The 25,013-nt window shown below is 37.9% G+C and overlaps 1 protein-coding gene across 17 annotated transcripts in view; it reads right to left on the bottom strand.

Moving 5' to 3' along the window:
* Nucleotides 1-143: 143 nt before the first annotated feature.
* Nbeal1 (neurobeachin like 1) overlaps nt 144-25,013 on the bottom strand; it is a 159,589-nt gene continuing 134,719 nt past the window's right edge. For 16 of the 17 annotated variants that reach the window (XM_006496032.4, XM_006496030.4, XM_006496033.4 and 13 more), the window contains 5 exons: nt 19,039-19,155; nt 18,640-18,801; nt 10,264-10,412; nt 9,010-9,145; nt 144-7,581 (listed from right to left, as the gene is read on the bottom strand). In XM_006496032.4, the coding sequence (XP_006496095.1) occupies nt 7,480-7,581; nt 9,010-9,145; nt 10,264-10,412; nt 18,640-18,801; nt 19,039-19,155 (666 nt within the window). In that variant the 3' untranslated portion in view covers nt 144-7,479. The remainder of the gene's footprint in view (nt 7,582-9,009; nt 9,146-10,263; nt 10,413-18,639; nt 18,802-19,038; nt 19,156-25,013) is intronic. The other variant, NM_173444.2, reaches the window with a different exon arrangement.

Raw genomic sequence — 25,013 nt, 5'->3', positions numbered from 1 at the left:
AGATCAAAGGAGATTCTCATCTGAGAAACAAACAGTGTTTGGTTTCCTGTTTACTGAATACTGCAGTCAATTCTTTGTCTCCTTAAAGAAATTCAGACACAGCAAATACTAGTCTAAGACCATAAACAGAACTACAAACCAAATAATGAAAGTAGCGTCATCTTTTTATTTCATTCAAACCCTTGTCATATACAAAGCTAATTTATTATGTACAAAATAAATGTACACTCTTTAAAAATATTAGAATATAAATTTCCAAGAGACTAATAAAGTGCAAAATTTTCAACTATTTTTGATCGTACTATACAGAAACAAATCAAACATTAACTCATATACATTCAGTGAAGTTCTTAAAAAATATTTATGTGACAAAATAAAATATATCTTGTATACTCAAGTTCAAAAGGAGAGCAGAAAGAATGAACTGCACCAAATAGTAATTTTGTTATCAGAATGCTAATTAAAGTTATTTACATCCTTATGAAGTCTAAAACCAGTTTAACTTTGAAACCCTCTCTTTTGCATATAAATACTCAATGAATCACAGTTTCCAAGTCAATAATTCAACATAAAAAAGGCTTATTACTATTATTTTTTCAATCAATTCCAGTGGAACAAACAAAAAGGGACATTTTAAGATAAACACACGAGTCCTTAAATAGTAACTAGCAGCACAATTTCTAAGTTGTTGAGGAGAGAGACAGAGACACACACATAGCTAGCTAGCTAGACAGACAGACAAGACAGAGATAGATAGACAGACAAGAGAGACAGGCAGGTAGGCAGATAGATATAAACACACTTAATTCAGTAGCCCAGGGTAGCCTACAGGCGAGGCAATCCTCCTGCCACAGCCTGTGGGTGTTGAGATTACAGGTCTCCTATCATACTCAGCTAAGTACCTTTTGTTATTAAACAAGTCATTTTGAATTTTCAGCTAACTCTTCTGAACCAATGCATATATTCATGGATTCAAGAGACTGTTACCCTATTAAAACTGAAATGCTTCTAATTGAGTCTCAGAAAAACTGTCAAATTAATCAAATATGTTTGTTAATTTTGACTTAATTTAGCAATACATTTGATAGAAAATGGCTATCCAGAAATCTGATTTTTTTTTTTTTGCTTTTCCCCCCTTCCAACTATACAAAAGCAAACCGATGGGAAAGAGAATAATTAGCCTATAAAAGAATTTAGCAGAAAGCCACATGGCTTCCTCACAAGTTTTCTTCTGTGAAATGGACTGTAAGTAGCAGCAGATACATTTGTGGTGAACATTTGTGGTGATGTCTCTGAGGCACAGTCTTTGAAAGTAAAAGGCAGAATAGAAAAAAGAATCATCTAAAATACAAAAGGCTTTCAGCAGTAAGAGCCACGTTAACACATCATTTTGGAAGGACGACGGAAACCAAGTAAGTCACTAGGGATTAGCTAACAAAACATTCAGACTTCCAAAAAATGTTTAAGACCTGATATGATAAGAATTTAAACTGTCTTCAATTAAATTTTAACTACTGATATCTCCCTACCAGAATTACTTATGAAAAGCAAGATGATTATGTATATTCTTGAAAAATCTTAGCACTTGGGAGACAGAGGCAGATGATCTCTGAGTTCAAGGTAGTCTAGTCTACATAGGTAGTTACAGGCCAGCTAAGGCTACTTAGTGAGACTCTGTCTCAAACAAAACTAAACTAAACTAAACAACATTAAAGCCTAATTCTCAATTTTACTATGGTATCACAGAGAGTATGTAATTTTAATATAAGGTAAATAGAAATATATTACTCAAATAAAATCTTAACTGGAATAAGACTTGTTTTAAAAATAGTTTGCATTTTAATCAGTAAAACTTTTAAATTTCATCTAAATCTAACTGCTCTTACTCTCAATGAAACTCACCTTACCTTGATTGCTACATTTAGTTTACAGTAGCACTATAAAAGCACTGAAATTTTGTAAGCACTCAAAAATAGTTAAGAATGCCGGTAAATTACTAGAAAGCCATTATAAAGCAAACACACACACACAGAGCAGCAGCACATCTTTGTCAACTTTGAAACATTGTTCATTTACTTATTTTTGAAATGGAGATCTTACTACACTGTCAGATGGTCCTGAACTTTCGGGTCCAAGTGATCCTTCCATCTCAGTCTCCCAAGTTATTGGAACCCTATGCATGTACCACTTTGTCTGATTGAGTAATTTTCAAATGATGAGCATTTTCAAGGAGCATGAAAACTATCAAAGAAAAAAGGATGCTGAATCAGTGACATTCACTTTGCTTTCTGCTTTAGGGGAAGACATATACCACTGAATTTGTGGTTTTTTATTTGGCATGAAAAGAATAACTTTTATATGTCCAAATCTTGCAATGTGTTCAGCAACCACTTCTGTGTGGTGAATATCAGTAAAGATAGTGGTCAAAGAAAATATGGCTGATAAATAACTATGACTGCCAAAAAGCTGACATTGATAATATAGCTGTTTTATATAAGGGTTTTATAATAAAGATACATAATTTTTATACTCTAAACTTTATGGTAGCTAAAAGTCAGAGAAGAGATATAAATCCTGTATTAGGATGGCCACATGATTTACAACAAATAAGAATATAACCATCGGCAATTTCAGCACATGTTTGTTTATACACATTATAAGTACATAATGTATTTATAATTTTTGAGAGTTAGGATTAATTAAATCACTGAAATCCCAAGTAGTACCTAGGCATAGTCATTTATTAACTTACACATAAACTGGATCTCAAATGAAGAACAACTCTATGAACTGAGGATGTAAGGCTCAGTGGTAGAACCCCTCCTACTGTGTATGAGGCCTATACTCTGTTTCCAAGGTTGTGGGGAAAATGCTACCCCAAATCCCAAACTTAGGGCTTCCTCCATGTGCAAGGGTACCGTCACTGAGACACATCGCTAGCACAAGCTTAGAGCTCTCAAATGTTAATGCTCTATGAGCTCTAAGCTCTAAAACCTATGAAAAATCAAATAACATTGCATTCACTATTCTGTCATACCTGCAGACATCATCAGAAGGACTTAGGAGAGCTTACCAGTGCTTTTCTAGTGGAAGAACTCTCTTCACTGTACGTTCAATACTACAAGATACTCAGTTCGGTTATTCTTTTAACACTGCTTGCTAATGCTTTTCTTCTTGACTAACATGGATGCATGAGGCCCTGAATTCAATCCCCAATACAGCAAAAAATTTGCACTTTTTCAAGTGTGGAAAATATTGACTAGTAGGAATTGGGAAGTATATGTATTGAACCTAGCAAAGAAACAATTTTGTTGAAGGTAAATGTTAATTAACTATGATTTTCAAATGCAAAAGGTCTAAGGAGAATTCATAAGACAAGTGAACTTTTCAACAATGAAAAGGATAATGAAAAGGAAATGCAGTGGTTCTGTCCATGTGAAACATAGTTAATATAGGCAGCGACAGGTTGGGGAAAATCACTGGCACAGAAACTACTACATTTAAATCAAGTAAGTATGGCTATGGCCCACACTGTACACAATATTAAAGACTGATAATATTGTATTGTTGCCTAATGCCATCAGGAAAAAGACTATGAAAAAATTCTACAAAATAATGCTTATATATGGGCATCTGAAACCAATCAAATGCAAAGCACACACACACATAGATTAGGAAAAATGACTGAAAATGAACATTTGCTGCCCATGTAAGGATGCTTAAGAGGATGCAGAAGACTTTCGACTGGAGACAGAACACTAACATTAGCATGGGTCTGGATGAGAAATAAAAACAACAGACTTTGCAGGTACAAACAATACATTTCATTTCGTACCTAGAAGATATGGTTAAGACAGGAATAGAAAAAAAAAAAGGGACAGGAATAGCAATGTAGGAAGTGAGAAGAGAAGACTAACACCTTCACACCCCCAGATACTATGCAGTTAATACCTTGCTTATATTCAATACAGTCCAAGTACTCATATGTTTCTACTGAAAGGGAGGCAAAGATGATGCTATTTATTTTAAAAATATAATTATTTTAAAGAAACTAACCTCTCAAAATTCAACTAAAATCTTTCCTTAGAGATATCTTTAATAAAAAAGTTATAGGCAAATACCTTGGCTCTACCATCACCAAACAAAAACTGGGACTCGACTTAATTTTCTTAGCCTATGTCAAAAGAAATATAAAGAGGCTAAGATTAGGAGACCATCCTCAAGTCTAAATTCTAATTCTGTGGGCATACTTATTCCTCTACCAGCATGCAACATTTCTGTATCGGTTCTTTGAAAAATAGTCTCATAAATCTACAAGGAAAAAGAAAAAAACAGGCTTACAACTCTGCAGACATTTTCTCCTACAAAGAAATACATTGCGACTTAAAGGAAGGGAATACAAACTCCCTCACAGGCAACTCTGGCTACCAAAACTTAACTGCCAGTCTGTATTTACAGTTCCCTGACCTTCATGTTCTGATTGTTCCTTCTTTTCTTCTTCAATTTTACCTATGTAGTAACAGAATACTCATGGTTTTACTCTTTAAGCATATATAGCAATTACATAAATGTGTACATACAAACACACACACAGAGACACACACGTCTACACACAACCGCCACCAACTTCTACTGATCCTCCTTTCCAAAAGTAAGAGTGACACCTGAGAATAAAGCGCTCATTACCCAGAAGCTGAGAGTTTTATAATCATGATTCTTCTATCAAGAAACAAAAGCTGATGGAAAGTCCTGAAAAGATGACCTGACACTCAAAGCAAGCAAGCTGGGGATTTATACTCATTAACCAAAACACCCAGTTATCAATTCATTCTAATAATGTTTTCACTATACCTTACAAAAATTTCTATGGATAACATCTACGTTCCAATGTGTCAAAGCATATCTTCCCAGTAATATTATTTAGTGATTTTTTTAATGTCATAACCTACCGTTCATATATGAGTATATCAGATAATAGTTCAACTGTATTTGCTTGTTTTAATAAATATAGACGTTCATCCTTCAAGAATATTGTTAGTATTTTCATACCACATTTATGGTTTATAGTTTTTAGGGAAAAAACCCTCCAATTATCAGGAATGATTACATCTAGCAGTAATTTGGGTCAGATGGCTATGAAACTGAGCAAAGCTTTGTATTCATGTTATAAAAGAAATACTACTTCCCATTAAAAGGCAGGAGTCAAACACCATACACTTAGGATTTTTTCCTTAGATTATCAAAGATTTTATAATTCTTAAGTAAAAAAAATCATAAATCCAATATTAAGTGATTTCAAATCAAGGACCAACGAGGCATTCGAGTCTTGATTTAAGGCCATCAGTGTCTGTCTCTGTGTTTTTCAGTCTCTCTTCCCTTTACTCATCTCGCACCCATGCGAGGGAGCAAACCCAGAGTCTTGAACAATGAAGGCAAGCATTCAACTGTCGGGTGATATCCCTACTCCCAAATCACTATTTTTCAAATTAAGAAAACCCACTCATGTTGGTTGACTTTGAACTCTCCTAAGGATTTTAGGGTGAACAAAGCCCTGATGGCATTGTGGTTGTAGCACCTGGAGGGGGGAGGGGAACGGAGCAGAAGCTATGTTTCATACAGCACAACCATCTACTGACTTGGGAGACTTCCAACACATTTCCAAAAAGGAAGTCTTGTCTCTACACTTACACAAGTTCCTTTGTACCAGCTGGTTTAGTGTTATTTATCAGATAATTTTAACTAAGAAGACAGTGATTTTGCAGTGTTTTACTAATCCTGACTCCTAACATAACAAAATATTGGAAAATTTCCCTAAACACAATCTTTTATTTCTAAATCTAAATTTCTAAAAACACATTTTTTTGAGTTATGAAGAAAAGGCCACTGGATACTATGGTCAAAAGGAGAGAGAAAATGAAAAATCAAAAGTTCTTTAAGACTCAACTGAAAAGACAAGTAGATATAAGGAAATATATGGTTATTAGAATAAAAAAAAGGTATAACTTTTAAAGGCTCCCATAGTAAAGATCATAGATCTTTTAAATAAAGATCATAGATCATTTTAAGAAAGCCACGCAATAGTTCTTCCCTGAAATTAAACTCAACATATAAATTTCTATATAACTTCAAAGATTTACAGATCTTTTTCCAAAGTCCATGGAATCTAATTAACAATACTACTAGTTATAGAACTACTCTGACCTAACTCAAAGTCAATTTTACAAAAACAAACAAATAAAAATCACTTTAAATTCCAAATTAATTAGCTATTTTAAATTTTTAAATATAATACTTAACTATAATAAAAATTAGCTACCATCCTAACAATTGTGTATGTGTGTGTGTATGTATATATACACACATATATATGTTTATATATATGTGTATATATATATATATATATATCAAGAAAAAGGATTTTTCACAATATTACTTTATCTAAATGACTACATTGAATTATGCAGTGTTATTTCCATAAACCATGAACTTTTTAGGGCATTACTGATAACTCGTAATCATCCGGGTAAAAATGCTTAAGTACAAAGAGAGTACATACAGTGTTTGTTTAACAAAGACAAATGCACAATAATGTGAATTTCATAGATGTAAATTGTGCTGCAATGCTACTCAAAGGACTGACTGGTCAAAGCCACAATTACCATTTTTTTTTTTTTTGCTTAAATATACTATTAATGAAGTACATTTGCAAAACTTATCTCTAGTTTTTCTTTTTTCCTATTAAACTTTTGTTGCAATTAAATACATTTTATTATTCATATATTAAATATTAGGGATAGGGAAATGAACCACTGTACTATTTCAATGTTTGTATTTAATCCAATTGTGCAGGCATGCAACTTATGAAAATTCAATGGTAAAAAAATGTGTACAAGGTTATTACCTTAACCAGGAGCTTCATGAGTAAACTGATGTTTTTAATGTAATGGCCAATAAACAGAAAAATGATTATCTAAAGAACACATGAAAAGCCACATCTCTCAAATCTCTATTATCTTATACAACTACTTTATTAGGAATATTTTGAATTTTGCTACTTAGGTTAAGGGACTTTAACCTCAAAATAAATTATAAATTATAATTTTTTTACAGATTTAATAATTTGGAATTATTTAATCAAATTATTAAATTAAATCAATATTTTCTCAATTGAATTTTAGTACTGGTTAATAAAACTAGACTCATATTGGCAAAGCTTTAAATATGGACTTAATACAACCTACAACTTATGTATTTTTGAGACAAGGCCTTGCTATGTAGCACAGGTTGGCCTTGAACTTAAGAGCCACCTTCTTTCCTCAGCCTCTCGAGCGTTAGTGTTACAGGCATGTGCTCCAATATCAAAGCATGGAAGTCCATTCTTCAGGATAAAACCTTAGAGACTTTCAGAGTGGAGAGGTGCAGCTGAAGTGACAGAGCCATAACGAAGCTCAGTCTCCATCACAGAAGGCGGAAGGACAGTCACTTGCAATCTTGAGTATTATATTCCGTTTCTCCAGCTGAAATCTGGCTGAGCCTCTTGCTAGATCCCCACAATTTTCGAGAAAGCTGACCCGATCGCATCTGTTTAAGGTAATCCAGAGAAATGAAGAATAGGTGTTAAGGGAAAAACAAGGATATATAAAATCAACCTGTAAGACACTGAGTTTATAAAGAGAAGAACAGGTTTTAGTACCAAAATCACTAACATGTTAAAAAGATTCTTGATTAATAACAAAAGCTACTCATTGCAGTACTAGAGATTAGACTCAAGGCCTCTTCTTGTTAGACAAGTACTCTAGCTTTATCCCTAATCTTTGTACTTTTGTTTTGAGACGGTCTCATTAGTTGCTTGGCCTGGCCTTGAACTCACCCTATATGCTAGGCAGACCTTCAACTTGTGATTCTTCTACCTTAGCCTCCAACCAACAGGGATTACAGGTGTGTACTCAAAGGATAAAGTCTGAGGAGAAATGTTATGTAACTATCACACTAGCAGGGGAAAGGTGGGCATGATTCAGGAAACTATCAAGAAACACGATGTTGAATGGAAACATGGTTTTTTAAAAATTTACTTTATGTAAATGAGTGCTTTGCTCACCCATGTATGTGTACCACATGCCTAGTGCCTGTGAAGGTTAGACGCGGTGGTGGTTCCCTTAGAACTGGAGTTACAAATGGTTCTAAGGCGCGCTATGTCAGGGCTAGAAACTGAACTCCTGCTTCTGGCAAGAGCAACAAATGCTCTGACCTGCTGTGATCTCTCTCCAGCCTTCTTCTGTGGTTGTTTGTAGAAATGGATCTTCCTACATAGCCCTGGTTTGCCTACAACTTACTATGTAGACCAGTCTGGCCCCAAACTTACAAGTACTGGGATTGTAAGTAGGTGCTACCATACCCAACTTAACTTCATCTCAAAAAAAAAAAAAAAAAAAACAAAAAAACCCAAAAAACCTGCAGATACCATATTATGATTCTCTGAAGAAGCCAAGAATGTATCAAAAACATTGAATGACTAGGTTACTGGGTTACAGCCGTTATGTTTTCTGAGGAACAAATGTTTTATCTATAAAAGACTATTGAACAAGTAAATTTATCATTATAGTAAACTCACTAAGAATAAGCATGTGCATATGAAATATTTGTAGTTCCAAAAAATGACTTTTTATAGTCCTGCTTGGTATCTGTTAAATCAAATTAGTCTTACTAATGAAACTAATATTTTATTTTTTACAAGGGTTCTTATGCCGCAAAAAATTCCTCTGGAGTCTTGACTTGAAGTAAAAAATTTGCTTATTATTCTTATTCACACATTAATACGAAGACTGATACACAAGCATGCTTTCAATTATATCATAGTAGAAATACTACTAACAACTTTTTACTTTGGCTTTTTCTGAAAAGTCAAACTTATGTTTCAGTTTATCCATAGTGGAGACTTCTGAATTAGCTAGAATGAAGGACCAAAGGAGCACACAACAATAAGAAGGAACACACGCTGCTAAGTCTTACCTCAGCTGGCTTGCCAACACCCACTACAATCAACTTGCCATCTTCTAAGCCAACAAGAATGTGGCTGTATTCTTTGGTTATAGAAACACAGTGGATAGGTAATCGCATGGCTAATGGAGTGACGCTGAGCTTCAAGCTAGAAGAGATAAAAACCATTCACAGTTTTTATCCATGCATACAGGATGGATCCACACAAGTTGACACATGGAAGGTGACTTGATCATCTAGTTCTGCATTCCAACTTTACATGTCAGATTTACGACCATTATCTCCAACTCATTCTCTCATAATTTCCTTAAGTTGATCTCCATTTCAAATTTTACTAATTCTTCAACAAGACTCCTTTGATTATTCAGATCCTAGCAATCTTTAAGCTCTTCCTGCACACACTACTTTTCTTTTTGTTGTTTGAAATAGGGTCTTGCTATGCAGGCTAGGCTGACGTTGAACTCACAATCAGCCTCCTAAGTATGGACCTTAATGTACCACCTTGACAGGCAACTTGTAAAACGTCTTAAACTCTTCAAGGTCAGTTACTATACTCAAACATCACAATACTGAGAATGTAAGCTCTTTCATTAAATACTTTTATCATGTTGATTGAGAAGCGAAAGGTGAATAAAAAGGCCCCAAAGCTCAAATAGTGCACATGTGTGAATCTTTGTGGTTAACAAAACAGGTCTATTTGTTTTGTCTGATATTCCATACAACAGATATACTAAATATATATTATTATATGTATATATCTAATATATGCTTCTCTCTCCCTCCTTCTCTCTCTGTCTCCATCTCTCTCTCCCCCTTTGTCTCGCTCTGTCTCTCTCTCTGTGTCTCTCTCTCTGTCTCTCTCTCCCTCTGTCTCTTTCTCTCTCTGTCTCTGTCTCTCTTTCTCCAAGGGATGATACCACAGGCATATTCTAGCATGCTCAGATCATGTCTGCCTCCTCTTCTGTGTGTGTACACCTGGTGCACATGGAGGTCAGAGGACAATGTCAGGTGCTCCTTTTTTATAAGGCGAGGTCACCTCTGTTGCTTGTCATTATCTACAGACAAGCTGGCCCACAGGCTTCTAGGAGCACAGGGACTACAGATGCTTACACTATGACTTTGCATCTGGTTTAATGTGTGTGCTGGGAATTCAAACCCATATCCCCATATTATGCAGCAAACACTTTTACCTACTGAACCATTTCCCCACCCATCCCCTACTGCTACCTCTCCTTCGCTAACAGTTTGACCGCTTTAAATACTTACCTGTGGAGCTCTCTTATAGACAGGAGCCCTTGTAAGCTGCCAGTGATAATGTGTTCTCCAATTATGCACATGTCTGATATTTGTTCACTCAGGACTTGAGACCCCAGATACTTTCCATTTATAGAAAACAAATGTAATAGGTTCTTATCCTATAAAGAATTAGGAAACATTAAGAATCTCGAATAAAAGCTGAGTTTTTATATTGTCAGTTAAAACTGTAACATAATTAGTTTAATAAAAACATGGCTATATTTAAAGAAAAAGTATGACATATCAGATGGACTTAAAGTCATATTGCTAAAAAGACAAGTAATAGTTAAATAAAAATGTTAAAATATTTTCCAGTCTAAAGATATTTCACAGTCCTAAAAAAGATGCTCTTGATATTTAAAAGAGTTACTACTATAAGGAAATGAATACATAAGGTTTAAGTTTATTTCTATACTGTCTTAGCCACAAAAGAACTTATGTTTGCTATCACTGCTACTTAAAGTTCATGACATCCCTTATAATCAAAGCTTAGAATTTTTTTTTTTTCTGTCAATCTTATTTTATTAAATGTCTGTTATAAAAGTGGTCACTGTCAAATACTCCCAGGGAGGTAACTGAAATGTTCTTTTTAAAAAAAGTTTGATATTTTATTTATTTACATTTCAAATGTTATCCTCTTTCCCCATTTTCCCTGTGCAAATGCCCTTTCCCATTCCCCCTCACCCTTCTACTCCCCCAACCTCCCACCCACTCCCTCCTCAGTGCCCTAGCACTCCTCAACACTAGAGCGTCAAGCCTTCACAAGACCAAGGGCCTCCCCTCCCATTGATGCCAGATAAGGTTGCTTTAGCTCCTTCAGTCCTTCCCCTAACTCCTCCATTGGGATCCCTGTGCTCAGTCTGATGGTTGACTGTGAACATCCACCTCTGTATTTGTCAAGCTCTGGCAGAGCCTCTCAGCAGGCAGCTGTATCAGGCTCCTGTCAGCAAGCACTTCTTGGTATCAGCAATAGTGTCTGGGTTTGGTGTCTGCATATGGGATGGATCCCCAGGTAGGGCAGTCCTCTGGATGGCCTTTCCTTCAGTCTCTGCTCCATTCTTTGTCCCTGTATTTCCATGTGTGTTCTTTTGTGACTGAGTTATCTCACTCAGGAAGATATTTACTAGATCCATCCATCTGCCTAAGAATTTCATGAATTCATTGTTTTTAAAAGCCGAGTAGTATTCCATTGTGTAAATGTACCACATTTTCTGTATCCATTCCTCTGTTGAGGGACATCTGGGCTCTTTCCATCTTCTGGCTATTATAAACAAGGCTGCTATGAACATAGTGGAGCATGTATCCTTATTACATGTTGGAGCATCTTCTGGGTATATGTCCAAGAATGGTATAGCTGTGTACTCAGGTACTCTATGTCCAATTTTCTGAGGATCACTCAGAAATCTTAAAGTTTATACTCACTGTTCTTTACAGACTATGTTTTTCTTTTTTTTTTTTTTTTTTTTGCCTTGTCTGTATTTTCTTTTTTTTTTTTTTTCCATTTTTTATTAGGTATTTAACTCATTTACATTTCCAATGCTATACCAAAAGTCCCCCATATCCACCCACCCCCACTCCCCTGCCCACCCACTCCCCCTTTTTGGCCCTGGTATTCCCCTGTACTGGGGCATATAAAGTTTGCAAGTCCAATGGGCCTCTCTTTCCAGTGATGGCCGACTAGGCCATCTTTTGATATATATGCAGCTAGAGTCAAGAGCTCCGGGGTACTGGTTAGCTCATAATGTTGTTCCACCTATAGGGTTGCAGATCCCTTTAGCTCCTTGGCTACTTTCTCTAGCTCCTCCATTGGGAGCCCTATGATCCATCCATTAGCTGACTGTGAGCATCCACTTCTGTGTTTGCTGGGCCCCGGCATAGTCTCACAAGAGACAGCTACATCTGCGTCCTTTCAATAAAATCTTGCTAGTGTATGCAATGGTGTCAGCGTTTGGATGCTGATTATGGGGTGGATCCCTGGCTATGGCAGTCTCTACATGGTCCATCCTTTCATCTCAGCTCCAAACTCCGTCTCTGTAACTCCTTCCATGGGTGTTTTGTTCCCAAATCTAAGGAGGGGCATAGTGTCCACACTTCAGTCTTCATTCTCCTTGAGTTTCATGTGTTTAGCAAATTATATCTTATATCTTGGGTATCCTAGGTTTGGGGCTAATATCCACTTATCAGTGAATACATATTGTGTGAGTTTCTTTGTGAATGTGTTACCTCACTCAGGATGATGCCCTCCAGGTCCATCCATTTGGCTAGGAATTTCATAAATTCATTCTTTTTAATAGCTGAGTAGTACTCCATTGTGTAGATGTACCACATTTTCTGTATCCATTCCTCTGTTGAGGGGCATCTAGGTTCTTTCCAGCTTCTGGCTATTATAAATAAGGCTGCTATGAACATAGTGGAGCATGTGTCCTTCTTACCTGTTGGGGCATCTTCTGGATATATGCCCAGGAGAGGTATTGCTGGATCCTCCGGTAGTACTATGTCCAGTTTTCTGAGGAACCGCCAGACTGATTTCCAGAGTGGTTGTACAAGCCTGCACTCCCACCAACAATGGAGGAGTGTTCCTCTTTCTCCACATCCTCGCCAGCATCTGCTGTCACCTGAATTTTTGATCTTAGCCATTCTGACTGGTGTGAGGTGGAATCTCAGGGTTGTTTTGATTTGCATTTCCCTGATGATTAAGGATGTTGAACATTTTTTCAAGTGCTTCTCTGCCATTCGGTATTCCTCAGGTGAGAATTCTTTGTTCAGTTCTGAGCCCCATTTTTTAATGGGGTTATTTGATTTTCTGAAGTCCACCTTCTTGAGTTCTTTATATATGTTGGATATTAGTCCCCTATCTGATTTAGGATAGGTAAAGATCCTTTCCCAATCTGTTGGTGGTCTTTTTGTCTTATTGACGGTGTCTTTTGCCTTGCAGAAACTTTGGAGTTTCATTAGGTCCCATTTGTCGATTCTCGATCTTACAGCACAAGCCATTGCTGTTCTGTTCAGGAATTTTTCCCCTGTGCCCATATCTTCAAGGCTTTTCCCCACTTTCTCCTCTATAAGTTTCAGTGTCTCTGGTTTTATGTGAAGTTCCTTGATCCACTTAGATTTGACCTTAGTACAAGGAGATAAGTATGGATCGATTCGCATTCTTCTACACGATAACAACCAGTTGTGCCAGCACCAATTGTTGAAAATGCTGTCTTTCTTCCACTGGATGGTTTTAGCTCCCTTGTCGAAGATCAAGTGACCATAGGTGTGTGGGTTCATTTCTGGATCTTCAATTCTATTCCATTGGTCTACTTGTCTGTCTCTATACCAGTACCATGCAGTTTTTATCACAATTGCTCTGTAGTAAAGCTTTAGGTCTGGCATGGTGATTCCGCCAGAAGTTCTTTTATCCTTGAGAAGACTTTTTGCTATCCTAGGTTTTTTGTTATTCCAGACAAATTTGCAAATTGCTCCTTCCAATTCGTTGAAGAATTGAGTTGGAATTTTGATGGGGATTGCATTGAATCTGTAGATTGCTTTTGGCAAGATAGCCATTTTTACAATGTTGATCCTGCCAATCCATGAGCATGGGAGATCTTTCCATCTTCTGAGATCTTCTTTAATTTCTTTCTTCAGAGATTTGAAGTTTTTATCATACAGATCTTTCACCTCCTTAGTTAGAGTCACGCCAAGATATTTTATATTATTTGTGACTATTGAGAAGGGTGTTGTTTCCCTAATTTCTTTCTCAGCCTGTTTATTCTTTGTATAGAGAAAGGCCATTGACTTGTTTGAGTTTATTTTATATCCAGCTACTTCACCGAAGCTGTTTATCAGGTTTAGGAGTTCTCTGGTAGAATTTTTAGGGTCACTTATATATACTATCATATCATCTGCAAAAAGTGATATTTTGACTTCCTCTTTTCCAATTTGTATCCCCTTGATCTCCTTTTGTTGTCGAATTGCTCTGGCTAATACTGCAAGTACTATGTTGAAAAGGTAGGGAGAAAGTGGGCAGCCTTGTCTAGTCCCTGATTTTAGTGGGATTGCTTCCAGCTTCTCTCCATTTACTTTGATGTTGGCTACTGGTTTGCTGTAGATTGCTTTTATCATGTTTAGGTATGGGCCTTGAATTCCTGATCTTTCCAAAACTTTTATCATGAATGGGTGTTGGATCTTGTCAAATGCTTTTTCTGCATCTAACGAGATGATCATGTGGTTTTTGTCTTTGAGTTTGTTTATATAATGGATTACATTGATGGATTTTCGTATATTAAACCATCCCTGCATCCCTGGAATAAAACCTACTTGGTCAGGATGGATGATTGCTTTAATGTGTTCTTGGATTCGGTTAGCGAGAATTTTATTGAGGATTTTTGCATCGATATTCATAAGAGAAATTGGTCTGAAGTTCTCTATCTTTGTTGGATCTTTCTGTGGTTTAGGTATCAGAGTAATAGTGGCTTCATAAAATGAGTTGGGTAGAGTACCTTCTACTTCTATTTTGTGAAATAGTTTGTGCAGAATTGGAATTAGATCTTCTTTGAAGGTCTGATAGAACTCTGCACTAAACCCATCTGGTCCTGGGCTTTTTTTGGTTGGGAGACTATTAATAACTGCTTCTATTTCTTTAGGTGATATGGGACTGTTTAGATGGTCAACTTGATCCTGATTCAACTTTGGTACCTGGTATCTGTCCAGAAATTTGTCCATTTCGTCCAGGTTTTCCAGTTTTGTTGAGTATAGCCTTTTGTAGAAGGATCTGATGGTGTTTTGGATTTCTTCAGGATCTGTTGTTATGTCTCCCTTTTCATTTCTGATTTTGTTAATTAGGATTTTGTCCCTGTGCCCTTTAGTGAGTCTAGCTAAGGGTTTATCTATCTTGTTGATTTTCTCAAAGAACCAACTCCTCGTTTGGTTAATTCTTTGAATAGTTCTTCTTGTTTCCACTTGGTTGATTTCACCCCTGAGTTTGATTATTTCCTGCCGTCTACTCCTCTTGGGTGAATTTGCTTCCTTTTTTTCTAGGGCTTTTAGATGTGTTGTCAAGCTGCTAGTATGTGCTGTCTCCCGTTTCTTCTTGGAGGCACTCAGCGCTATGAGTTTCCCTCTTAGAAATGCTTTCATTGTGTCCCATAGGTTTGGGTACGTTGTGGCTTCATTTTCATTAAACTCTAAAAAGTCTTTAATTTCTTTCTTTATTCCTTCCTTGACCAAGGTATCATTGAGAAGAGTGTTATTCAGTTTCCACGTGAATGTTGGCTTTCCATTATTTATGTTGTTATTGAAGATCAGTCTTAGGCCATGGTGGTCTGATAGGATACATGGGACAATTTCAATATTTTTGTATCTATTGAGGCCTGTTTTGTGACCAATTATATGGTCAATTTTGGAGAAGGTCCTGTGAGGTGCTGAGAAGAAGGTATATCCTTTTGTTTTAGGATAAAATGTTCTGTAGATATCTGTCAGGTCCATTTGTTTCATAACTTCTGTTAGTTTCACTGTGTCCCTGTTTAGTTTCTGTTTCCACGATCTGTCCTTTGAAGAAAGTGGTGTGTTGAAGTCTCCCACTATTATTGTGTGAGGTGCAATGTATGCTTTGAGCTTTACTAAAGTGTCTCTAATGAATGTGGCTGCCCTTGCATTTGGAGCGTAGATATTCAGAATTGAGAGTTCCTCTTGGAGGATTTTACCTTTGATGAGTATGAAGTGTCCCTCCTTGTCTTTTTTGATAACTTTGGGTTGGAAGTCGATTTTATCCGATATTAAAATGGCTACTCCAGCTTGTTTCTTCAGTCCATTTGCTTGGAAAATTGTTTTCCAGCCTTTCACTCTGAGGTAGTGTCTGTCTTTTTCCCTGAGATGGGTTTCCTGTAAGCAGCAGAATGTTGGGTCCTGTTTGTGTAGCCAGTCTGTTAGTCTATGTCTTTTTATTGGGGAATTGAGTCCATTGATATTAAGAGATATTAAGGAAAAGTAATTGTTGCTCCCTTTTATTTTTGTTGTTAGAGTTGGCATTCTGTTCTTGTGGCTGTCTTCTTTTTGGTTTGTTGAATGATTACTTTCTTGGTTGTTCTAGGGCGTGATTTCCGTCCTTGTATTGCTTCTTTTCTGTTATTATCCTTTGAAGGGCTGGATTCGTGGAAAGATATTGTGTGAACTTGGTTTTGTCGTGGAATACTTTGGTTTCTCCATCTATGGTAATTGAGAGTTTGGCCGGGTATAGTAGCCTGGGCTGGCATTTGTGTTCTCTTAGTGTCTGTATAACATCTGTCCAGGCTCTTCTGGCTTTCATAGTCTCTGGTGAAAAGTCTGGTGTAATTCTGATAGGCCTTCCTTTATATGTTACTTGACCTTTCTCCCTTACTGCTTTTAATATTCTATCTTTATTTAGTGCATTTGTTGTTCTGATTATTATGTGTCGGGAGGAATTTCTTTTCTGGTCCAGTCTATTTGGAGTTCTGTATGCTTCTTGTATGATCATGGGCATCTCTTTTTTTATGTTTGGGAAGTTTTCTTCTATTATTTTGTTGAAGATATTAGCTGGCCCTTTAAGTTGAAAATCTTCATTCTCATCAATTCCTATTATCCGTAGGTTTGGTCTTCTCATTGTGTCCTGGATTACCTGGATGTTTTGAGTTAGGATCCTTTTGCATTTTGTATTTTCTTTGACTGTTGTGTCGATGTTCTCTATGGAATCTTCTGCACCTGAGATTCTCTCTTCCATTTCTTGTATTCTGTTGCTGATGCTCGCATCTATGGTTCCAGATCTCTTTCCTAGGGTTTCTATCTCCAGCGTTGCCTCGCTTTGGGTTTTCTTTATTGTGTCTACTTCCCCTTTTAGTTCTAGTATGGTTTTGTTCATTTCCATCACCTGTTTGGCTGTGTTTTCCTGCTTTTCTTTAAGAGCCTGTAACTCTTTAGCAGTGCTCTCCTGTAAATCTTTAAGTGACTTATGAAAGTCCTTCTTGATGTCCTCTATCATCATCATGAGAAATGTTTTTAAATCTGGGTCTAGATTTTCGGTTGTGTTGGGGTGCCCAGGACTAGGTGGGGTGGGAGTGCTGCGTTCTGATGATGGTGAGTGGTCTTGATTTCTGTTAGTAGGATTCTTACGTTTGCCTTTCGCCATCTGGTAATCTCTAAAGCTAGCTGTTTTAGTTGTCACTGTTAAGAGCTTGTTCTTCAGGTGACTCTGTTAGCCTCTATGAGCAGACCTGGAGGGTAGCACTCTCCTTAGTTTCAGTGGGCAGAGTATTCTCTGCAGGCAAGCTCTCTTCTTGCAAGGCAGGTACCCAGATATCTGGTGTTCGAACCAGACTCCTGGCAGAAGTTGTGTTCCACTCACTAGAGGTCTTAGGATCACGTGTGGAATCCTGTGTGGGCCCTTGCGGGTGTCAGGCGACTCAGCTGGCAAGGTAGCCGGGGCTCGAGTGGAGTGGAAGGGGTTTGTGCCCCAGATCAAGCCCGGGTAGCCTGCTTCCCTATGTACCGCAGTCTCAAGTTCCACGCGATTGGATTGGGGTAGGCGCTGTGTTCCACTCACCAGAGGTCTTAGGGTCCCGTGGGGAGTCCCGTGTGGGCCCTTGCGGGTGTTGGGCAAGACTCTGCTGTCAAGGTAGCCCGGGGCTCGAGTCTCGAGTCGAGCGGAAGGGACTTGTGCCCCAGATCAGGCCCGGGTAGCCTGCTTCCCTATGTACCGCAGTCTCGAGTTCCGCGCGATTGGATTGGGGCAGGCACTGTGATCCACTCACCAGAGGTCTTAGGGTCCCGTGGGGAGTCCCGTGTGGACCCTTGCGGGTGTTGGGCAAGACTCTGCTGGCAAGGTAGCCCGGGGCTCGAGTCACGAGTCGAGCGGAAGGGACTTGTGCCCCAGATCAGGCCCGGGTAGCCTGCTTCCCTATGTACCGCAGTCTCAAGTTCCGCGCGATTGGATTGGGGCAGGCACTGTGGTCCACTCACCAGAGGTCTTAGGGTCCCGTGGGGAGTCCCGTGTGGGCCCTTGCGGGTGTTGGGCAAGACTCTGCTGGCAAGGTAGCCCGGGGCTCGAGTCTCGAGTCGAGCGGAAGGGCTAGAATTTTTGTTTGTGGAACTGGGGATTAAGTCTAGGGCCTCAGTCTTCTAATAGAAAGCAAGCAGTCTTCTTATAGAGTTATATCCTTAGCTCTAAGAAACTACATTTGAAATCATGTAAAATATCGGTCAACAGAAATCTCTGAAATAAAATAAAGTGTGTCATGGCGAGAAATGAGTAACTGGATCCTAGGAGAATCCAAGCTGCCTCTGTAGTGTGGAAAGGAAAGACACACTAGGGACTGTCTATACCTACTGCAGAGAGGGAGGGCTGTATACCTTGAGGACGGACTTTTCTTCCAAGCTGGAATAGACAACAATGTGTCCTTCCCAGGATATGGCCAAACTGGGAATTGTCAGGAACAGGGAACTCTCACAAGGCAGTCGTAAGGTTCTCATGTACTGACCTTTCTGAACGGTATGTATAATCACAGTGCCATCCTACACACAGGAGAGACCAGAGATGAAAACAGAAAACAACAAGTGCCATCTTCCTTAACTCATAAGGCCAATAAGATCCCCAAATACCAGTCCCCTTTAAATCCATTCTTTATGCATTACTCTACTTTGACAATGCTTACTATAAAAAAATTCCCCTATTTTCATGCCAGAAACTTCAAATACAAACACTGTTATTCAATTTATAGAAAGAGTTAATTCTTAAAAATAGACTCTTACCCTTGACCCTGATACTGCCATGTCGAGTTCAGTGCTGATACCCACGCTCAGTATCTCATCAGTGTGTCCATAGAGAATTTGAAAAGGTTTAGGTGCTAAGCCCACAGGAGTGCCTCCCTACAATTAAAAAGGAAAAATGAAGGTGAATGGCTTCTTGTTATTTACCCTTCCACTCCCAAAAGTCTTGCTGCTTTTTTTTTTTTTTTTGGTTTGTTTTATATCAAAGTTTATATTATACATTTTCTCATAACAAAGTAATACAACAGGCAGTTATAACAACTGAGGTCACTAACACTGTCTTCTGTGGATTCTTGAATTATTCTGTCTTTTGAACTTCAAAATTAAACTGAATGGTATCAATGCTGACATCTTAGATTAATTTTTCCAAGGTATTTGCTCTTTTTATTCTATAAATTTATTCTTCCTTAAATTAAACTAAGCATTTTATATATCTGAATACTTCCTGGACTCTAATACCTAGAGGTGGAACTTTAGGGACCTCAATTACATTTATTCTGACTTGCCATTAACTTTTAAAATTTTGTTTTTGTTATTTTATTTATATGTATGTGTCTGTGTGAATATATGCCTCTTGTGTGAATGCATGTGAAAGTCAGAAGATGGCATTAGATTCCCTGGAGCTAGTTAGTTATAGGCAGTCGTGATCAGCCTGATATGAGTGCTTGGTATAAACTTGGGTCCCTAAGTGTGGATCACTGAACCACATCTCTAGCCCCTGCCTTTAATTTCTATAGCTACCACTCGTTTTCTTAATTGTGTATGTACGTATGCACAGTAGCTTGCTCTATTGCTCTTGGCTTTACTCCCTTGAAACAGGGTTTCTCACTAAACCTGGAGCTGTTTTTCACTTAGCCTGACAGGGCACTGAGTCCCAGAAATCCTCCTGCTAGAAATATAAATGTGCACCATCACTAACAGTGCTCTAACCATGTATTAGGCAGATGCTCTACTACTAAGCTATATGCTCAGCTGTAAAACAATGATTTTTTGCAACAAAAGCATTACCAAGTTACTCAGGTTGACCTAAAACTATCACTCTGTATCCAGGCAAGCCCTGAATTTGTGATGCTCCTGCCTCAGCTTCTATACAGGATGAAACTGCAGGCTCATAAGACAAATTTGTTGAAGAAAATTTCTCTAGAATGCCTATGTTTTTTAATGTATTTGTATATATTTATATTATATTTGAAGAAATGTTAGCTGTGTATTGTTTGATTCATATTGTTTTACCCATAGTTATTCTAGACAGGTCTGTCTAGACAGCATAAATTCCCCTGTGAACTCTACTTCCTGTAACACATGTGATTTCCCCTATACACTTTAATGTTTACAAATCAGGTCATTCATAGCAAAATATGCTAACAATAAAAATGAATAATGCCAATGGAGGAGCTGGAGAAAGTACCCAAAGAGCTGAAGGGGTCTGTAACCCTATAGGTGGAACAACAATATGAACTAACCAGTACCCCAGAGCTCGTGTCTCTTGCGCATATGTAGCAGAAGATGGCCTAGTTGGCCATCATTGGGAGGAGAGGCCCTTGGTCTTGCAAACTTTATATGCCCCAGTACAGGGGAATGCCAGGGCCAGGAAGCGGGATTGGGTGGGTTGGGGAGCAGGGCTGGGGTGAGGGGAGGGTATAGGGGACTTTCGGGATAGCATTTGAAATGTAAATGAAGAAAATATTTAATAAAAAATTAAAAGGATGAATAATGCTAATTTATTATATGAATTCAAGGCAGTTCAAAACTAAGAAATTTCTTAATTAACTGCATTTTGAAAAAGAAAAGACTAAAAGTAGCCATAGAAAACCAATTACAGGGCTGGTGAGATGGCTCAGTCGGTAAGAGCACCTGACTGCTCTTCCGAAGGTCCAGAGTTCAAATCCCAGCAACCACATGGTGGCTCACAACCATCCGTAACGAGATCTGACTCCCTCTTCTGGAGTGTCTGAAGACAGCTACAGTGTACTTACATATAATCAATAAATAAATCTTTAAAAAAAAAAAGAAAAGAAAACCAATTACAGAGGACATTACTCATACTACCAACAGGATGAGTTTAGCACTGTACGCATGTATAACATGCTCATGTCAACAACTGCACTGTGGTGGTGTGAACCACTGTTAGGGCTGTCAAGATGGACCAGTGAGTAAAGATGCTTGCCACCAAGGCTGATTCCCTAAGTTTGGTCCCAGAATCACCCATGGTAGAAGAAGACTGACCCACCCAAAAGCTATCCTCTGACCTCTCCATATGCGCCATGGCATGCATGTGTCATCAACACACACAAGTAAATAAATAATCGTAATAAAAAATTAAAAAGAAAATCATTGCTCTTCAAAGACACACACGGAAATACTCAGTGGAACAGCAAGTACTTCCAACATTTAAATAGGAGAGGAATATAAAGATGCTGAAAGGGGACAGACAGGAGGATGTGAGGATGTTAAGACAAAGGGACAAATGTATTACTTTTGCAGTGTCTCTATAATTCATTAAAATTAACTTACTAAAAGGTAGGATAAAAATAACTAAAAACAAAATATAATACTGATAAAAACTGACAGCAAACTCTACATCAAAGAACAGAATTGTAAAGTCATTTTCAACTAAAATCAGACATAAGACAAGACTCTTCAGTATCATTTTTTAAAAAGATTTTATGTATTTGTTTTATGTATGTGAGTACTCTGTAGTTGTCTTTAGACACACCAGAAGAGGGCATCAGATCCCTTAGAACTGAAGTTACAGATGGCTGTGAGCAACCATGTGGTTGCTGGGAATTGAACTCAGGCCCTCTGGAAGAGCAGTCAGTGCTCTTAAATGCTGAGCCATCTCTCCAGTCCAGTATCACTGTTTTTAATCCACTGCATTAGCTAATAATTGTAATAGTTAGCAAGTAAAATGACAGATTGGAAAACAGGGAATGTCACCATTATTTCTAAATCACATGATGTTATAGCCACCTTACAGCCAGAAAATCCAAGAATGTCTGTTACTGTGATTTTAAAAATGTTGTAAAGTTAGTGAAAATAAAATAAACATACTGCAATCAATCACTTCACTATACAACTTTCCTTCACAATTGTAAAAATCAGTAAGAAACGAAGTATAGCACAGTATAGAGCACAGATGAAAATATTAAGGGGTTATCCAAAGACATTAAAAGGGTATGAGACAAATAATGAAAAGGTATGTTTCTGCATGGAAATAATTATAAAAATCTAATTAAATATGACTTATCCTTTTTCTTTTCTTCCTATTTTTTTGAGACAAGGCTTTTTTTTTTAATGTCTTTTTTTTTTTTTTTGAGAGAGAATTTTGCTATGTAAATCAGACTGGCCTTTAAGTTACCATAAAGCCCAGGCCATTAAAATTTAATTAACTACTTGATTCCATCAGAATTGGTTGAGTCATTTTGCAAATACAAATAGTCCCCAAGTTACAGTAGCTTACTAGAATGTACTTTTTAATACATATACTCACAATACATATCAGAGAATTTAGCCAGGTTCTGACCTTTGTAATCGCACCTCTGTGCTTTGCAATCTCAGTATAAACTTCCAAGGATTTGAGTTAGGAGGAGAAGGTACAGAATGGGAGATGAAGAGGAAGAAGAGGGTAAAAGAGGAAGAGGGGGAGGGGAATAGGAGGAGTGGTAAGAGGGGTATGGTGGCTGAGGCAGCAGAGTCTTTCAGATCATCTTTGAGTAGGTGGGCCAGATTTACAATCTATAAAATATGAGCAGAACACAGTTCTGCAGCCTCTTTCTTTGTTCTCCTTCCACCCCCTGGCCCCTCTCAACTTTGGTTATTTATCAGGGGTAAATAACATCTGTTTCTGGAAGGGGTTTTCTTTCTAGTGGCATGTTATCAAAAAACCAATCTGGTAAGTTGGCCTTACCACCACCCAGAATTATCTTTGATGATTGTTTTAGTATTCCCCTCCACAATGAGGGTATGTGTGTAATATAATAGGGAGATGGGATGTGTACAGAAGTGAGCATAGCTCCAAACAGCTTGCAGGTCAGTTTAGGAAACAACAGGAAAGGAACAGAAGGAAAGGGCTGGAGAGATGGTTCAGATGTTGGAAGCATTTGTTCTCGTAGAGGACCCATCACCCACATAATGGCTCACAACTGTTTGTAACTCCATCTCCAGGGACTATGGCACCCTCTTTTGACCTCTGTGGGCATGAGCCATGCATGTGGTGCACCTACATACATGAAAACAAAACAGCTATTCACATTAATATAAAACAATGAGATGTAAAATAAGGAAAGTGTAGGAAGGAGAGCGGGTGCAACACTGCCTTAGCTTAGGCAGAAGGTTCAGAAGCCTATAGGACTTTGCTCAAGAACACTGAAGATAAGGACAGCAGCAGAGTAGAAAGCCGAAACCGTAGATGGAGTAGTAACTCAAGGTTGAGTGCATGGTAATCCACATGGGTAACACCTAAAAGGCCTCCACAGATGCGTGAGTCAGTGAACACAATGAGCGTGCTGCTAGGCCACTCCAGGTCACTGTGATTCAATTCATCAATGCAATGTGCAGATCAAATCTTAGTATACTGAAGCAAAGAAGTGGGCATATTACTCAGTCCTTGGAGTTATACAATTCTTATGTCCCCAGAGGATCTGCATATTTTATGTGACATGAGGCTTTCTGACATACTGACTAAACAAAGTCAGAGTCTGTGGATATTAACTCCCCTTACAACAGCTGATTCATCTATAAAATCTTATAACTAATATTTATACCTGCCTAAAGGGTATTTTGTTTAATTATCATAAAATTTATAATGGTACAGTGGTAGAAAAATAATCACAGTGTGAATGACCTGCAATGCCAGAGTTATTTCTCTAGGTTAAAGGGAACATAAAGCAAGGACAGAGATAGAAGGAAGCCATCAGGGAATCAATATTTAAAGAATTGGTGTGCATTCTGTACATGTGCAGATAACCACAGAGTGGGTCTGTGAGACCTAGGCTCTATCATGTCTAATGTCTGACAAATCTAAGTCTCTCGGTTTGTTTGTTTGCTTGTTTCTATTGGAGTTGGGGGAATTGCTACTATTTGCAATGTCATCAGAGATCTGAAGCATGTAAACATGTAAAACTTAGGACATACCCATTACTAACACACTAATTAAGTATTTATATATTGAATGTTGCTTTCAACAATGAGTAATGGGAGGACATTGTGTCTTTCCCCAGTTTGTAAACGTGGTTTTTTTTTTCCTCCCCCTTTGGATTTTTCTACATCACCAGTCACTTGAATAACTATCACATCACTTTTTAAAAATGAGGTGCTATTTTGATAACCCCAAAATACTGGTTTTCAAGAAAATGGGGGAAAAAAAGCCCAGGTTTTATGAAAGTTATTGGAGAAGAATCTACAACCACCAATTAACTAAACCAGAATCATCCCTAACAATAATCTATGAACATTTGTCCTTATGACCACAGATGTGTAGTTTTCATCCCTCAACAAGGAAATTTCTCATTTTGACAGATGGATGTTCAAAAGAAGCACAGCTAATTAAAATACAGAGTTATGGATCTCAGCCTTGATAAAAACATCTATAAAAACTCCCATCTCCAAGGCTCAGAGAGCACTGCAAAAGATGGGTCAGAGTGTAAGAGCCATAGGATCAGCCAGTTTGCTGTGAGACCGTCTTCTAGTAACATCAGAAGCCACACCTATACAGTCTCACCAGCACAACTGCCCAGGCCTGAACTGAACAAGGATGACAACGATGAACATGCCAAATGGATGGGACCCTACACAACAACCAACAGGCAACTGAGTAGAGAGAGGTGGTACTTTCCAGGGAAGACTACACCAAATGGTTATCTAGCACCCACAGTCAATTCTTAAAACTTGCATACAGGTAACATGATATGGACTCAATAGGTTATATTTAGGAATATACATATAGACATGCAATATGA

This window comes from Mus musculus, chromosome 1, assembly GCF_000001635.26.
Source record: "Mus musculus strain C57BL/6J chromosome 1, GRCm38.p6 C57BL/6J".
Lineage (NCBI taxonomy): Eukaryota > Metazoa > Chordata > Mammalia > Rodentia > Muridae > Mus > Mus musculus.
This window is presented reverse-complemented; position numbering and strand designations above follow the sequence as displayed.